Source organism: Epinephelus moara, chromosome 10 (genome assembly GCF_006386435.1).
Source record: "Epinephelus moara isolate mb chromosome 10, YSFRI_EMoa_1.0, whole genome shotgun sequence".
NCBI classification, from domain to species: Eukaryota; Metazoa; Chordata; class Actinopteri; order Perciformes; family Serranidae; genus Epinephelus; species Epinephelus moara.
Window position 1 is genome coordinate 35,185,988 of NC_065515.1, and position 18,990 is coordinate 35,204,977.

Consider the following 18,990-nt stretch of genomic DNA (forward strand, 5'->3'; position numbering starts at 1 on the left):
CTTTCCTAATAACAAAGGATGATCAATAACATCAAATGCAGCACTAAAATCAAGTAGAACGACACCCACTAATTTCCATTATCCATTATCCATATCCATACGCTATTCATCTGTCATTTGTGTCAGAGCTGTACATGTGGAGTGCATCTGTCTAAATGCATGTTGAAAATCATTATTTAACTTGTTATTATCAAAATAATATTGAATTTGTTCAAAAATAATTCTCTCCATTACTTTTCCTAGAGCAGGTAACAAGTAGGTCGGCAATTCGCCCCAGAGAAAGATGCCGCAGGGTTCCTTCGTAATGGTATAACTCTGGCAGTTTTCCAAGCCTTTGGGTAAACACCTTTCTCAATACATAAATTAAAAATATAGCACACAGGAACAGCAATTGAATCAGCAGCAATTTAGCATCAAGGTTATCCACACCTGGTGGACTATCCTTACGTTTATACAGAAGCCTAATAACCTTATTGATTGTCACCTTTTCGATGTTAAATTCGCAATTTTTATTTATCATTATTAAATTCTTAATTAATGTTGTTGAGACATCATCATTTACATGTGTCATATTTCTTCTCAAATTATTAACCTTATCATAAAAATAATCATTAAAATAGTTAGCTATGTTTAAAGGCTTTGATATGAATTTACCGTCCACCTCAAGATAAGCAGGATTTGATCCGGGCATATAACCCATTATGCCGTTCATTCCATTCCATAGTTTTTTCTTATCATTCTTCACATCTTTGATTTTAGGTGAATAGAACAAATGCTTTTTCTTTTTGTTAGCAGCAGTTACATAATTTCTTAAATTCATATAATTTTGCCAGTCCGACTGAAGGCCTGACTGAACAGCAACTTTTTTTGCATCATCTCTTAGCATCATTAGTTTCCTCAGTTCACTGTCCAGCCACTGTTTGCTACTCACAGTGTATTTCCTTAGAGGGGCATGTTTCTCTAACACTTGTTAGAGATGTAATAATGTACAATGTATTAAAGTCACCCAGGGCATCATCTGGATCCTGCTTCACAAGTACAGATTCCCAGCATACATTTTCAACATCCTCTACAAATGCCTCTTCACTAAACAACTTCATTGACCTTCTGAAAACTTTAGGTCCTGCTTTTGGAACCTTCGTTTTCCTAACTTGAGCAATCAAATTGTGATCACTAAACCCCACTGGAATAGATAACGGCTTAGAACAGAAATGACTAAAGTTAGTGAACACATGGTCAATACAAGTTGCTGTTGCAGCACCAAAAATCCTTACACACACTCTTGTTGGCTTGTCAACAATTTGCACTAAATTGCTGGCATTGGCCACAGCCAATAGCTTATCTCTGAGTGGACAGCCATCCATAGTCCAATTAATATTCAAATCAGCTAATATATGAATCTCATAATCAAGATCACACACTTCATCAAGCATCGCATATATTACATCCAAATAATTTACCCGTGCATTCGGAGGTCTGTAGCAGCAGCCTATCAGCAAAGGCCTCAAATTAGGTAAATGAACTTGTATCCAAAGTGCTTCAGTGTCAGCGGACGTTAAATCATATCTTATTTTAGCTGGTATATGAGACTTAAAATAGGCTGCAACACCACCTCCAAATGCATTTCTGTCCCTCCTAAATATGGTAGGCTATATCCATGAACACTAACTACCGAGTCATTAATTGTATCATCCAAGTGAGTTTCAGATAATGCTAATACATGAACACCTTTAGATAAAATCTCAGCAATATCAGTAACTTTATTCCTTAGACTACATGATATGTGCCATTCTCAGTCCCTTTCTTGGTAAACCATCCAAACTCTGCATAGTATTTTTGGTAGTTTATTATTTCCTTCCCTTGCATATGAAGACTAGTATTAGACAAGAGACACACCAGACATACAAATACCCATACAAACATACACACAAATAACAGAATCATAGAAAACATAGTCTAATTTGTTGTGACACCCTCAAAATATTCTAATTTACAATTTGGGAAATAAAGTATTGATGCTGCAGACATAAACAAAAATGTCCTAAAATAAGCACCAACCAATTTGCCACTACGACCAAATAGACTACAAGGCTAAAAACAACAACAACAAAGCAAATAGCCTAAACAATATGTCTACAGCACATTTACAATATCCAGCCACATTGGCAGATTTCCAATCCTATTCATTAAAAGTAAAAGTAAGACTAGTTCCATCAGCAAGCCATGTAATAGCCTAATATACGCCACAAATTTTAATGAATTAAACTATTAACAAACACTCAGCATTTAATTTACAGCCAGTTGGCCAGTTTCTCAATTTCAATGAAAAGAAGTTAGCCTACTTTTTAAATCATAAAACGCATTTTAATAATTGTTTTTTGCAACAACATTGACAAATTTTCTTAAATAAGAGTGATAGGCCTACTTAATAACCAAACACCCAAACAGCGCAGTCGTAAATATATAGGCCTACAGCCCATTTACAAATTTTGCCAATTCCTATAATAGAAATAGGCTTCTCATTACACTAACCCCGCAGATTAACAAACACCATAACAAGAGCAAGTTTCCCATTCAAGGGTGCAAGTTTTCTGCCTTACTTATGTGTGGGAAGGCTCACTTAGTTTCACTTAGTTTCCACTTAGTTTCACTTAGTTTCCAAAGCTTGAAGCAAAGTCTCAACTGCAAATGTGTGTTATATGTGCGACAACTGTATCTGAATCAAGCCCCTGTCCCTCCCTATTCCTCTTCCCTTGTTGTCAACGCCACCACAGCTAATGTCTGCAAATTGAGCGCCCTGCAGAGCAGCATCCACATTTCCCAGACCCACCCTCATAAACAGCCAGGTAACGATAATGTTTGCCCTGAGCCTCAGCATTGTTTGTCACTGTTGTGATATCAAACCACTATTCTCAAGTTTCATACACTGTATTCTGACTTTCATTAGATATATTCTGACTTTCATTCACTATATTCTGACTTTCATTCAAAAGGAAGCACAAGTGATTGTGAATCAGTTTCACCTGCTTTGGTGCAAATGAAAGTGATAACAGGTGCAATAAAGAGGCAAAAGCAAGACAACCCCAAAAAAGAGAATGGTTTTGCATGTGGTGGCCACAGACATTTGCTCTCTCCTTATCCTTCCTTACTGATTCTTCTTTAGTTTTGTGTTCTGCTCCTCGTCACCACTGGCAGCATGAGGTGGTACGGGTGGTACCTGCAGCCCAATCAGGTTGCATAGGTAGTTCAGCTCCTCCAGGATGGCACATCCTTATGTGACGTCATTTTGTTCTCAACAAATCATACAATGTACATCAGTGAAGATTTTCAACACGTCATTCATCGAGACCTGATATGTGTTTTAAGTGTTCCCTTAATTTTTTGAGTAGTAGGCCTATATACAGTATATATCTATATATATAGTTATATGTATATTCTTCCTATAGTGCAACTTTTTAAATATATTTCTCTCTGTTATTTCCCATTTTATTGTTTATGTTCTAATCTAAATATTTTTATTTGTTTGTAGAATGGAGGAGGCTACAACTACATCCAATAAGAGACCCAAATAACTACAAAGAGACACAAACTAACTTTGTAGACACACAAAATCACAAATGCATAATCAATGCATAATAATAATAATAATAATAATAATAATAATAATAATAACAATTAAAAAAAAGAGGCAAACCCACCACAAAGTCAGTTTGTCTTGCTACTGTGAAGGAGAAGTGGAAGGGCCTTTGTGTGTGTGTGTGTGTGTGTGTGTGTGTGTGTGTGTGTGTGTGTGTGTGTTTAAGTTGCATGATAGTATGTAAAGGCTGATAAAGTATAGGAGTAGATATAAGCTGAGAATGGCGTCGCTGTATATTTTCGTTGGCGTGGCCGTTCTGATGCGTCACGCTGGCAGAATTACACTAGTTTATGTAAAATGAAATTTAGGGACGTAAAGACATCAACTCTCGTTGTTTTCTGGTCTCGAAAAGTAGAAAAAACCCGACAGTATCCGAAGATCCCAGCAGTGCGCATCGTGATTTGAATGAACGGACCAATCAGCGACCTCGCCGAACGGAAGCCGCTGGCTGTTCGTCACTCTTGCCCAATCAGCGCGCCGCACCGTTGTTTGCCTTGCTTTTTGAATTGAGCTCTAACAGCAGGCAGCCACCTAGTCGGGACTTCTATGAAGTAGCTAGCTGTCAACAAACTAAAGCAACCACATTTCGTTTATTTGGACTATTTCTCACGCACAAGGGCAGCATGCATTGACGACGGACTTGAGATATAACGTAGAGATGTTACAGATTTTCTGAGTCAGGACCGACGAGGAATGTTCAGGAATTCTTTATTGTATTGTTGACTTACTAGCTCGGAAGTTAGCTAAGTTAGCCAGAGAGCTTACTGAATTTAACTAGCTGACAGCTAGTTTAGCTCCTCTCGCTGCCCTTACTTTTATTCCTTTATCTAAGGTACCGGCCACCAAAATAGTCGGTAAGTTTGGTTTACTTTGATTTTGTTCTCATTGTGCTGTTGAAAACGCACCATATAAAGCACTTAACGTTAGCTTAGCTAAGTTAGCCTCTGTGACGTTAGGCAAAGGAAATGTGTGTCTTGGTGAAAGCAGCAAACGTTAACTTCGCTATCGTTAAAATGAAGTTGGATACAGGCTATCCCTAAAGTTATTCCCCCGGTTGGCCTTATCATGCAAGTCTTTTTGCCTATTGTTTTACACAAAGCATGTCTTAAACACGAGCGAGTTCAAAGTGCCGTTAATTGCTTTTGGTATCAACCTGATTAGTGTAACTATTTAATTATAAGAAAAAGTGTACCTTCATTGCTTGTTTTACGTTTATACCACAGTACCTTGTACTCTGTTTTAGCCATGAGTGTTTATCTCAGTCTGAGATTTACTGCACTTGCACAACTTATTTGCAATGACAGGTATTTTTATGAAGCCCACTAGATGCTGTTGTATGGCTGCTGTTATGTAAACAACCAAACAAATTGAAAGTTTCAGTATAAACTTCTTTTTCACCTTGCCTAGTTATATCAAAGTTATCAGAGTTCACAAATATGTTGCTTTCTCTCCAGTTGTTAGACTTGGGTAGTATTTGTGTGTGAAATCATACCAAGTTGTATCTCTTGCCTTTAGTTTGACAGTTATCACCCATCTTATTTTCTTCCTTGTTGCTTTACTTTCTCTCTCCTCTCTGCCTTGCCATGTTCTCCCTCTGTGTCCCACTCTGTTCGTTTCCTGTAACTTTTGATAACTTGGACAGTTTGGTGCCTCCATAAGTTGCTGCCATGGCTGACAGCAGCATAGTGACTTTAGGGACAGCTCGGAGTCTGCTCGTGGATTCTTCGGTCTATGATTCCAGGATCGCCGAAACCACCAAGGACCATGTATTTCTGGGCATGGCATGTGAAGATGGGGAAGGTCAGTCTGCATGGCTTACCATTTTTTTCTTCTGTCCCTTCTTCTCCTCCTCCTCCTCCTCCTCCTCTCTAAATACCCATACACCTTCAGTTTCAGCAGAGATTATACTCTAATGTGTAAAAATCAGATTTTTTTTATTTAAGTGCAACCCATAATGCAAGTACTCTAACAGAAAGGCAAACAAGGGGGGTAGATTGAAGATGGATTATTGCACATCTCCGAAAGTTACAATGATTTATTCATAACACTGCTTTGTCACTTTTATGACCCAGCTGAAACCTGCAATATTTCTAACAAGCTTACCCGAACCACCTGACCACATCACTAGTTTGTACAAATCAGGGCTGTTTGCATCCTTAAATTTAGCAAAGTAGCGCTAATTTGCTTTCTTGTTCAGCTTCTCTGTTAGGGAATATTATACTTGCTCTTTGACTGGTCCATTCTTGTTTTTGTCTCTGTTAAAGAGGCGTGTCCTAAAGAATGGGTGCTACTACCCAGAATGCAATGCGTCATGATGCTGTTGCCTATTCTCTATTTGTAGTCTACCCTCATGGATATATAAGGACAAAATATCAGAAACACATCTTGGTGTTACACAATAGCATCAAACACAAACTACAGCCTCCAAAATGACCATGAAGTTGAATCAGTCAACACCTCTCTAAAATGGTTTAAACAGTGCTGAACTCTATTACCTGAATGAAGGACTTATTGCAGGGCCCTTATCTTACGGCTCCAGCATGGTCTGTGTGAAGACCGTGTGGGTGTGTGCATCACTGTCCGTGACAGTCAATGTTAACATACTCACGCCTCTCTCTCTCATCTGTGTGGGAGTTGTCATTGATCTTGGACACCAAAGAACACTGTAGACTAATTGAGAGCAATACACAGGGAGGATACCATAAAAAAAAAGCAGGGAAAAGCTGAACAGGTTCTCACTTACATAAAAAAGGGTAACAAAAAAAGGACACAAAGCTGTGTCCAATGGAGTGGGTGCTGGATCAAAGAAATATGCGGCCAAATAGAAACAAATAGATCTACACCAAGTAGCTCCTGATAGAAGCATTTTAATGCTGTGTAATGTTTTGTACACATAATACAGTCTTTGGTCCAAGACTGTCTTGGAGGGGGTCTGATAAAATCAGTGTTTCCCCTGGCAGGCTGCCAGGCCAAAAACATCATTAAATTTTATTTATTATTATTTTTTTTTAACTGGAAATATCCTTTTCAGTGTTTTCACTGTATTCACTCTGCAGCAGCACACCACTGTGAATCCATGAATTAGGCTGGTGTCTATTGTTAGTTCACATGTCTGAAATAACAGCAGGAAAGTGGAGTGTCTGTTACCTAAACTGCTTAAGTCAGCTGAAAGTTGAATTGAAGATAATGTCTGTAGTCTAGTGTTACAATCAGACTTGGGTAGTGAACAACAATTTCAATTTTCAATTTCAATTTCAATTTATCTATAAAGCCCAATATCACAAATCACAGTTTGCATAACAGGGCTTTACAGCACACGACATCCCTCTGTCCTTAGGACCCTTGCAGCGGATAAGGAAAAACAGAGAGATGCAGGACAGACGGTAATGACAGTAGCTTACAACAACAATAATGAAAGTAATAATATTATAATTATTATTCCGGCTATTGTGGTACAATACGTTGAAAGTATATATTAATATCTGATAGTATACATATGTGACAATAATCATATGTGTATAATAACAGTAGAAGTATGCCTAATGATAACAGCAGCAGGAGGCATCTGGCAGGACCACGGCAGCAGCACAACCACACACGTCACACTATCCAGGCACCGCTGCGATATAAGTTAACCTGCGAGACAGTGGAGCACAAAGGCTCCGGAGAATAAGCCGAGTTAGCAAGATGCAGAGAGTGAGAGAGAGAGAGAGTGAGAGTGAGAGTGAGAGAGAGAGAGAGAGTGAGCGAGCGAGAGCGGTGTATTATTGGAGGTCCCCCGACAGAATAGGCCTAAGTCAGCCTAACTAGGGGCTGGTACAAGGCAAGCCTGAGCCAGCCCTAACTATAAGATTTATCAAAGTGGAAAGTCTTAAGTCTAGTCTTACATGTGGAGACGGTGTCTGCCTCCCGGACAGCAACGGGAAGATGATTCCACAGGAGAGGAGCCTGATAGCTGAAGGCTCTGGCTCCTGATCTACTTTTGGTGACTTTAGGGACCACAAGTAACCCTGCATTCTCAGAGCGCAGTGTTCTGGTGGGATAATATGGCACTATGAGCTCTCTAAGATATGACGGAGCCTGACCATTTAGAGCTTTATAAGTTAACAGTCGGATTTTAAATTCAGTTCTGGATTTTACAGGGAGCCAGTGCAGAGAAGCTAAAACAGGAGAAATATGATCTCTTTTCTTAGTTCCTGTTTGTACATGTGCCACTGCATTCTGAATTAGCTGGAGAGTTTTTAAAGACTTATTAGAGCTACCTGATAATAGGGAGTTACAGTAATCCAGCCTAGAGATAACAAAAGCGTGGACCAATTTTTTGCATCTTTTTGGGTCAGGACGGGCCTAATTTTCGCAATATTATGCAGATGAAAAAATGCAGTCTGTGAGATTTGTTTTAAATTTTTAATTTTAATTTAATTTAATTTTATATACTTTATTAATCCCCGAGGGGAAATTCAATTTTACACTCTGTTGTCAATTACACACAGGTCCGAACACACACATGCACAAACTGGACCTATACATGCACTAAATGGAGAGATGTCAGAGTGGGCTGCCCATGACAGGCGCTCCGAGCAGTTGGGGTGTTCGGTGCCTTGCTCAGGGGCACCTCGGCAGTGCCCAGGAGGTGAACTGGCACCTCTCCAGCTACCAGTCCACGCTCCACATTTTTGGTCCGGACGGGGACTTGAACAGGCGACCCTCCGGTTCCCAACCCAAGTCCCTATGGACTGAGCTACTGCCGCCCCTAAATGAGAATTAAAAGACAAATCTTGGTCAAATATTACTCCGAGGTTTCTTACGGTAGTGCTACAGGCCAGAGCAATGCCATCTGGAGAAACTATATCATCAGATAAAGAGTCTCTGAGTTGTTAGGGGCCAAGAACAATAACTTCAGTTTTGTCTGAATTTAACATCAGGAAATTGGTGCTCATCCAGGTTTTTATGTCTTTAAGGCAATTATGAAGTTTAATTAATTGATTACTTTCTTCTGGCTTCATCGATAAATACAACTGAGTATCATCCGCATAACAATGGAAATTTATANCATCCAGGTTTTTATGTCTTTAAGGCAATTATGAAGTTTAATTAATTGATTAGTTTCTTCTGGCTTTATCGATATTTGTATCATCCACATAACAATGGAAATTTACAGAGTGATTTCTAATGATGTTACCTAAAGGAAGCATATAGAGTGAATAGGATTGGTCCGAGCACAGAACCTTGTGGAACTCCAAAACAAACTTTAGTACGTAAGAATGATTCATCATGAACATGAACAAACTGAAAACGATCAGATAAATACGATTTAAACCAGCTTAGTGCAGAAACTTTTAGGCCAATTAAATGCTCCAGTCTCTGTAGCAGAATTTGATGGTCAGTTGTGTCAAATGCCGCACTAAGATCTAATAAAACAAGTACAGAGATGAGTCCTTTGTCTGAAGCAATCAAAAGATCATTTGTAATTTTAACTAGTGCTATGATGCACTCTAAATCCTGACTGAAATTCTTCAAATAACTTATTATCATGGAGAAAATCACACAGCTGGTCTGCGACTACTGTCTCAAGGATCTTTGAAAGAAAGGGAAGATTAGATATTGGTCTATAGTTGGCTAATACCTCTGGATCCAGGGTGGGCTTTTTTAGGAGAGGTTTAATTACAGCTACCTTAAAAGACTGTGGTACATAGCATGTTAATATATTGATCATGTCTAATAAGTGAGTGTTAACTTAAGGTAAGACCTCCTTAAGTAGCCTAGTTGGGATGGGGTGTTGTTGATTTAGATGAAGATCACTGCGGTCAATTGTTGAGGAGAAATCGGGGAGAAGCAATCTAAATATATATTAGGTCTTACAGCTGTGTTTGATGGCAGATAGGTACTATGTGAGGACAGGAGGTCATGAATTTTGCCTCTAATAGTTAAAGTTTTGTCATTAAAAAAGCTCATAAAATCATTACTGCAAAGGGCTAAAGGAATACAAGGCTCAATAGAGCTGTGACTCTCAGTCAGCCTGGCTACAGTGCTGAAAAGAAACCTGGGGTTGTTCTTATTTTCTTCTATTAAAGCTGAGTAATAGTTTGCTCTGGCATTGTGGAGGCCCCTCTTACACGTTTTGAGACTGTCTGCCCAGACTAAACGAGGTTCTTCCAGTTTGGTTAATCGCCAATTCCTTTCAGATTTTCCCGATATTTGTTTTAACTTATGGATTTGAGAGTTATACCAAGGAGCAAACTTTCTTTGCTTTGTTAACTTCTTTTTAAGAGGTGCTACGGAGTCGAGTGTTGTTCGCAGCGAGCTGACGGCACTATGGACAAGATGATCAATTCGGGAGAGTTTAAAGTCGGTACGGGAAACCTCTGTTGCTGAAGGACATGGTATTAAATTCAACGACGAAGGAATAATTTCCTTAAATTTTGCGACAGCACTATCTGATAAACATCTAGTATAGTAACTGTTGCTGAGTGGCGTGTAATCGAGTAAAAAGAAATCAAAATAATCAAATGATCCGATAGCGAGGGATTCTATGGAAAGACTGTTAGGTTATCAATTTCAATTCCATACGTCAGAACTAGATCGAGGGTATGGTTAAAACAGTGAGTGGGTTCATGTACACTCTGACTGAAGCCAGTGGAGTCTAATAATGAGATAAACGCGGTAGCCAGGGAGTCATTATCCACGTCAACATGAATGTTAAAATCACCTACAATAATAACTTTATCTGATTTAAGAACTAAACTGGATAAAAACTCTGAGAATTCAGATACAAATTCAGAATACGGGCCAGGAGCACGGTACACTCTAACAAATAGAAGTGGCTGCAAGGTTTTCCAGGTCTGATGTAAAAGACTAAGAACAAGGCTTTCAAATGAATTATAATCTAGTTTAGGTTTAAGGCTGATTAACAGACTAGAGTTAAAAATGGCTGCAACTCCCCCTCCTCGGCCGCTACCTCGAGGAATGTGGGTATTGTTATGACTGGGAAGAGTGGATTCATTTAGACTGACATATTCGTCTTGACACAGCCAGGTTTCAGTAAGGCTGAGTAAATCAATATGATTAACAAATATTAAATCGTTTACAAACACTGCTTTCGATGATAGAGACCTGATATTTAACAATCTGCATTTAATTCTCCTGTTTTGTCTTTCTGTCACAGAAGAGGTTTTAATTTTTATGAGGTTGTTATGCACAACTCCTCTTTGTTTAGATTTAGATAATTTAGGTAGTCGGGGGACAGACACCGTTTGTATAAAACTATGGGTGGGTAACTGCACTAGAAGCTTAGAGAAGCGTGTAGGACTGCGACTCTGAGTCCTGGTCTCAACTCTGGGTTGTCAGGGTTTTGAATTACTAATAAACTTGGCCAGGTTCCGAAGATATGAGAGCAGCTCCATCCAAAGTAAGATGAATGCCATCTCTCCTAATAAGACCAGGTTTTCCCCAGAAAGTTTGCCAATGATTAACGAAACCCACATTGTTTGCAACAACACACTAACTTGGTGACGGATTCAGTATCTTTATGCTTTAAGCTGAGCTAGACCAGAGAATATACTGTTAGAACTTATTGGTGATGCTGTTTTGCCCTCAGTGTTCTCTGCTGGAAGAGATGTAATGTAGCCCCAGTGCATTTTATGTGGAGTGAGCACTGCACCAGGCTCTGCAGAAAAAAAAAACAACTTTTCAGATGCTACATTGCTCTCCAGCAGGTGCTCAAGTTAACTTTGGAGGCAATTAGGCCTTGTGCGCTCTGATTAATTTGGCATGCAGTTAAAGTGACACTTACCTTTCTGGAAATTTTACGCTTTTCTTTGTTTTGGTTAAAATGCTATTAATAAGCTGATGGTACACTAAAATTAGGGCTGGGCGGTATGACCTAAAATTTATATCACGGTATAAATCGAATCCCTTCACGGTAATGGTATATATCGCGGTATAAATTTAAGTGTAAAAGTTATAATAGAAGTGTTTCTGAATGGGTTTTGTAGTCCCTTAGCAAAGCTAAATTGATAAAAAAAAAACAACAACAACAAAAGCAAAGATATAATGTATTTTTTAGAGCATTTATTGTGCAGAATGCAGATCTCAAAACTCAAAATTAAAACCCAGTACTCTATGGTGCAAAATGTCCCCTGGGATCTATATCAAAAGGTAATTTCCTTCTTTTAGCAAAATCCTAAATGACTGAGTTGTGTTTTTTCCACCTGGACCTTTATGCTCTGCCATTTCTCCTCTAATCATCACGCTGTAACCTGTGACAGGCTGCTATGATACCACAACTATCACACATTCACATATGGAGTTTTTTGTGGAGCCCCTAGCGTCACATAGGTTTACATTACCAAAGGTTTATGACAAACTCTCTTGCCGAAAACCAACTCCCGTGTGCGCACGGCGAGAGAGGAGAGGGAGAGACGCTGTGCTGCTGCCAGAGGAGACACTAAATGAGTTCCCTCTGAGCGGTAAGTCACTAAAAGAGTCTGAAAAGTCCGGGGCTGTTCATAAGACATTAACTCACTCACTCACAAGTTCTCCAGCAACACATGTTGCACGTACTACGCTAAATCACGGACGTGAACCAGCTCCTCTTGCTCCGCTGTCTCTGTGCTCACAGCCATTTTCACACTGAGCCAGGTGCGATGACGTCATCGACGATAGGACGGTAGAGCGCAAATCTCTACCGTGGGCCAAATTTATATCATTTCTACCGTCTACCGCATATACCGTGCAGCCCTAACTAAAATGTAAGTGAATTCCACCAGAGATAAAAACTCATAACATTGCATGATTTACAACGAGGGGATAATAAGATAAATGTGTTCAGTCTAGCGCGTCTTGTTTGAATACTCCAAACAGTAGCTCAGTAGCTCTGCGATTGGTTTAAAAGTGTGGAGAAAATGTAAGGAGCCATACAATTGGCTGAAAGCGAACACACCTGATTAACTGATGAATCTGTCAAATAAATTTGATTGACAGATTTATCAGCCAGTGGTGATGTTCGTTGGCCTGCGACGTCAGGGGAGTCTCAAAATTCACCACACAGATTTCTCTCACAAATGTAGAGAGGTTCACAAATGAGAAGCAGTTTGTAAATGCACATTCAGCGATTTGCATGATCTGTGAATTTATATTACAAGTGTGCCTCATATTATATTTGTGAACCAGAGTGTGTGCATTTGCGAAACAGATAGTGTGCATTAGTGAGTCCGAAATACAACTGCCAGACCATGTGCATTTGTGAAAAACCCTGCGTGAGTTCATTCATTATGAGACTGATTGACCCCTTAGCAAACTGTGCCATTAGATTTGGCTACAGTTGTGTTATAGTTGTGTAGTGAACAAATAGTGTATAAAACATTCAGTTTTAAGTTGTCATAATTTCATATGTCAAATTTCACGTCTCACAGGAGACAGGAAAAAAACATTCAGTATGAAGTGGTCATAATTTCACCTTTCAAATTTCTGATAATGTAACTTTCATGTCATTTTGCCGCTGCAAACTCAGTTCTTGGTCAATATGGCACACATTGAGGAATTTATTGCTTTGAGCGACCAAGTTTCCTATCAACGCTGAGTGGACATCCACATTAAAAGTGATACCTTTTCTTTTAAAAGCTAATTTCAGGGCAGGTTTTTTTGTTTGTTTTTTGTTGCATTCATTTCATAAAGCTAATTATATTGAGTCAAAATGGATTAAAAATACAATGAGGAGCCATGTCCTTTTTATGTGAGAATTAAAGTGAGTTCTTAAGTTCCACTCAAGGGAACATATGTTGGCTTCATACAATACTTGTAGATGAATCCTCTATGCAATTTCTATGCAGCTGTTCTCCTTCTTCCTCTTAATCAGTGATGCATGTATTGCAAATTTGTGGCTGTAAACTTTTGCTGTAAGTCAAAATGTAGGAAAACCTTCATCACCTCCTAGAGATAACCTCTTCCTTAATCCGTCTTCCAGTTTTTTGTATGTCTCGTACCCTTTTCTTCCTTGTTCACTCTGTCTCTCTGTTGCTCTTCATTTCTCTTAGATATGCTGCCAAAAGTGGAGACAAGGGTTGTTCTGGTGGGAGAAGCTGGCAGAATTGAAGCGCTGGTCAAAGCACTGCAGGTATATCATTCCTCTATTAATCCTGAAGGTCCACTGGCCTCTATTAAGGTGGCAGGCCTTCACGATCTGAGCGTGTCAACATCACTGCTGTTCTCTGTTTGATAAGTAGGACATAGAAACTCTGTTCTGAAGGTTGATATTGATGCTTCTGGGTTCAAACTAGGGCTGGGCGGTATGACCTAAAATTTATATCACGGTATAAATCGAATCCCTTCACGGTAATGGTATATATCGCGGTATAAATTTAAGTGTAAAAGTTATAATAGAAGTGTTTCTGAATGGGTTTTGTAGTCCCTTAGCAAAGCTAAATTGATAAAAAAAAAACAACAACAACAAAAGCAAAGAATAATGTATTTTTTAGAGCATTTATTGTACAGAATGCAGATCTCAAAATTAAAACCCAGTACTCTATGGTGCAAAATGTCCCCTGGGATCTATATCAAAAGGTAATTTCCTTCTTTTAGCAAAATCCTAAATGACTGAGTTGTGTTTTTTCCACCTGAACTTTTATGCTCTGCCATTTCTCCTCTAATCATCACGCTGTAACCTGTGACAGGCTGCTATGATACCACAACTATCACACATTCACATATGGAGTTTTTTGTGGAGCCCCTAGCGTCACATAGGTTTACATTACCAAAGGTTTATGACAAACTCTCTTGCCGAAAACCAGCTCCCGTGTGCGCACGGCGAGAGAGGAGAGGGAGAGACGCTGTGCTGCTGCCAGAGGAGACACTGAATGAGTTCCCTCTGAGCGGTAAGTCACTAAAAGAGTCTGAGAAGTCTGGGGCTGTTCATAAGACATTAATTCACTCACTCACAAGTTCTCCAGCAACACATGTTGCACGTACTACGCTAAATCACGGACGTGAACCAGCTCCTCTTGCTCCGCTGTCTCTGTGCTCGCAGCCATTTTCACACTGAGCCAGGTGCGATGACGTCATCGACGATAGGACGGTAGAGCGCAAATCTCTACCGTGGGCCAAATTTATATCATTTCTACCGTCTACCGCATATACCGTGCAGCCCTAGTTCAAACTGTGAAAAAATGATGGTTTGCCCCTGCTGTTGTCTCATGAGGTAAATACACCTGAATCGGCATGAAATGGGATACGGAAGTCCCTCATGGATGTCAGTTTAGACTCTAATGAAATACAAATAAAAACAGGTTGCATACTTGTGGAGAAGGGGGTGACTTTTCCTGTTCATGTCATCATCGATATTGGTTGCACGTATATGATATTGCAGTACATAGCATGTAACTTACTGCTACTAGGTATGGCAATCATTTCTGCCATTTAAATGTATCAGCACATGACATGTGAAACACTGAAAGTAATAACATTTAAACTAGCTGCAATGAATGATTGGTCAATAAAAATAACACTTATTATTTTGTTAATATTTTTCACTTTGCTGTTACTGTTGCAAGACAAATTAAGCATTTTGGCCTTGGGCTCTGGAAACTTGTGATGGGCATTTTTCGTTGTCTTCTACATTTTTTAGACGAAACAAATACATTAAACAATAATGAAAATGTGAAAACTGATTAGTTGGACACATAGGGTCTCATTCATGGAACGTGAGCAGAACATATTTGTGTGTTAACTGTTCGCTGAAGGAAATTTATGTGTATTTTGGCATTCATCAATATGTTAGTAGCTCTGAGCTTTTCGTAGGTTCTGACAAAATGAACAACTGCTTCTGACTGCTCATAGTACTTGTGTAAATAAGGAGTGAACATAAATTTTGCTTGTCGTTATTAGAAATGACAATTTGAATTGGTATTGTGCTCTGTTATGTTCACAATACGCAGATGCCTTTGAAAGATGTAAGTTAAAAGTGACAAAAGATTAGAAATATAATAATGACGCTAAATTAGTTGGTATTAGCAGATTTAAGATTAGTAGTGATTTAGTAATAGTGATTTTTATTCCGAACATGCAAATGATATATAACGTATATATGAACAACTAAAACAGAAAAAATAATACAAAAATGGACAATCAAGACAATTTTAGAAAAAGAAAACAGCTCAATAATTTCACTTACATGTCCGAAAAGGGGTGGGAAGAAGTACAACTTATTTAATCCTGCCCCTTCTCCATAAAATATTAATAATAGTTATTTATCTCCCTCTTCCTTTTACATTACTCTTTTCTTATTTATATATGCACACACACACACACACACACACACACACGCATATGTATACGTATACACATACATACTGTAGGTACATATATACATATACACACAAACATACAAGTACACATACATACATACATACATTCACACACACACACATACTCTTCAGATTAGCTTTCTTAAAAATGTGAATGGATTGTTTTAATAGACTTATTGGCAAAGTGTTTTCAGAGACTGAGAGAAAATGTTGCTAATAGTTTAGCTTTCTGTTAACAGGGGCCAAAGGCTCACAACTGTGGCTTCGCAATCATGTGTATGTTGCTAATATTGGTATGCTATAGCTTCCTGTCATAAATTCAGTTATCAAGACAAAAATCTGAAAATACACATCTTGCATCTAGACAGCATGAAGATGTTGTTAGATGTATTGTTTTTAACAATGATTGATTTACTCCATAAGTGAAAAACTGATGTGTAAAGATGCTCTATTCCCATTGACAGCAACGGTTCACACAAGGACAGAATTCAAAATGCTGTCAAAAATTCAGTTTTTGATATAAAATTCTGATATTTGCCAAATCTGAGGATGCTCTGTAGCAAGTTTGGTGTCAACTGAGTAAAAATTGCGGGAGGAGGTAAGTTTAAGAAGTTTTACAGTTTTTGAATAAAACAAGAGTGATGGACTTCTAATGAATTTTCAAAGTTTTTTACTTTAGACGCTTGCTGTAGTGCTACCATCAGGACTATTGACTTGTATTTGCAGCTGAGAAAATCTGGCATAGGACTGGATCTTTGTGCAAACTTTGGTGATTTGTCACGCATGGGAAGTAGGATTGGAGGAGGAGGAGGAGGAGGAACAGGAGCAGGAGCAGGAGCAGGAGCAGGAGCAGGAGGAGAGTTAACCGTTAATCGTTTAAACTCTGACAATATTTTTGACCAGGTATGTGTGCCAGTCTACAGGTTAATTTTTCTACTTTTCAGTTTACGGCTCTGCGTATCACCTGTGCCTGGTGGGAGCTAGCGGCACTGCTCATTCAAGATGCATGTTGGAGTGTTGGCTCTCTCTGTCCCTCACTCGCACACACCCTGCCTGTCAGTGGAGATTTTTGTGCTTACTTCTCACAAGTTAGCCTTCTTGATACAAATACTGGTTCAAAACCAGTAAGTTTATAAGCTTATATTGTATGAATGGAAGTTTAATTGGGAGAATGTGACTCCTGAAATTCAACTCTTCCTGTTTCGTCGCATCGCTAGAGCGAAGGTGGTCGTTCTATTGGACTTGTTTGCGATTGCACAGTGGTGTTTTAGAACGGAGCTTCTTCCTTTATAAAGAAACCTTTGGTTGAGCACAGACACTGGCTCCAGAGAAGGCTTTTGCCAGAAAACAGAACTAGTGACAGCTAATATAAGCTGACGTTGTCAATGTTTTTCATTTGAACTGGTGAAAATGAGGGTAGAATCTTTGGTTCTGTAGTACCAACATGTTAGATTTGTAAATTACACTGTCTGTATTTTTTTGTACTTGTGATTCAGAACACAGCTTTGGTCAAACAGCCTTTGCTGCTCTTGAGTCATTTCCTGCATCTGTCCCAAAAACTGTCCTTGCTTTTGAAACTATTGCTGCTCTGGGAGTAATGTTCCCTCTGTTGTTTAAGTCCGCAAGGCCAAGTGAGACCAAGGTGCAGCTTAGTTTCTCTTCCTCAAACTGTAGTCTCTCTATGTAATACAATACGTCAAAGGACTAGCTGGAGGGGACAAAAGAAAAAATCCCAGTACTTAATGTCATTGTTATCATATTGATACACTATTGTGTAGCATTTTGTTCAGTATTTGTGAACTGTTTCTTTCTCTGCACTTTAAGTTCACATAAAAGTAGAAGCCTATTTACAAAATTGCAAATTACAGATTAAGAACATTGATTTTATATTGCACGTCAGTGTGCACTTATTTGCACCTTTTTACATACTCACATATGGAGAGGAGACCTATTCTTGCCTTGGTGTACAAACTGGTATTTAAGTCTCAGTTTAAAGGCAGTTGGAGCTTCTTCTGCATGCATATTCAAAATAAACACTAATCGCATACATCTATGGACTCTCACAGACGTCCAGTTTGATAATGGATTTCAGCAGACGGAGCAGAGAAGTCCGCACATTAATTCTATTCTCAAGCCTTTGTTTTGACATGATACCAGTCGACCTCTGAGGACAGGCTAGCTGGTGTTAGCTGCCTTGCAGGAAGGGACAGACTGAATAAAGCAGAATCTGCACTCTGTCACGTCCACTCTTGTTGCCTTCCCTCTTTTCAGGAGAGATATCCCCTTGTCAAACGACACAAACAGAGAATGCTGATCAATTTGCAGAGTCCTTTACAGTCTGTCTGTCTCATAGATGTGACCATTGAATTTACTGAAGGACACGAAATACTGTGTACATTTCCCAGTTCAGTGATGATAATTTTGAGGCATGTCCAATTGTGTGATGAGTGGCTGGTGAAAAAAGAGGACTACATGAAATACTACTTTTGCAAAGTGAGTTTGAGTTAGAGCTCTGATTCTCTGACTGAGCCCGATTGGGCCGGACCCAACCTGCTGGGTTCGGTCTGGGCAGGGCTGTAATTTCTCATTATTTTCCCCAGGCTTGAATTGGGTCAGGTATCACCAATTTAGCATTGTTTTTTTTTTCTCCAATGAAATGGATAAATGTGCATAAATGTCAGGAGCACGCTCTCTGTTCACTGGTGGGAGTATGCTCACCTGTGTGTGTGTGTGTGTGTGTGTGTGTGTTAGGCCACGTCAGTGGCACAAGTCGACACACCCCGGGAGGAGTCGACAAGTCGTGCGTTTTTTCCCCCTCTCTCTCTGTGTGCTTGTGTACGGAATGCAATTGCTGCCTCTGATTACGCTGATACTTTATCCTTGACGGCGTACTATAAGCGGAGCAGACTCCGCGAGTAAAGTCCGCAGTCATTCGGGCTTTCATAGTCGAGTGCATTTCTGCATTGTAGTTTCCTGTAAAAATGTCCATGAAAAATCCCAGCGATGTGAAAAATACATGCCGAGCAGTCACTGGTGCGCGGAGCAGAGGCCGCA

The 18,990-nt window shown here is 39.3% G+C and overlaps 1 protein-coding gene across 4 annotated transcripts in view; it reads left to right on the forward strand.

Annotated features, from left to right (window-relative positions):
- The first annotated feature begins 4,161 nt into the window (after positions 1–4,161).
- Positions 4,162–18,990, forward strand: part of ect2 (epithelial cell transforming 2) — a 101,494-nt gene continuing 86,665 nt past the window's right edge. For all 4 annotated transcript variants that reach the window (XM_050055016.1, XM_050055017.1, XM_050055014.1 and 1 more), the window contains exons 1-3: positions 4,162–4,491; positions 5,280–5,437; positions 13,672–13,751. In XM_050055016.1, coding sequence (XP_049910973.1) covers positions 5,305–5,437; positions 13,672–13,751 — 213 coding nt within the window. In that variant the 5' untranslated portion in view covers positions 4,162–4,491; positions 5,280–5,304. The remainder of the gene's footprint in view (positions 4,492–5,279; positions 5,438–13,671; positions 13,752–18,990) is intronic.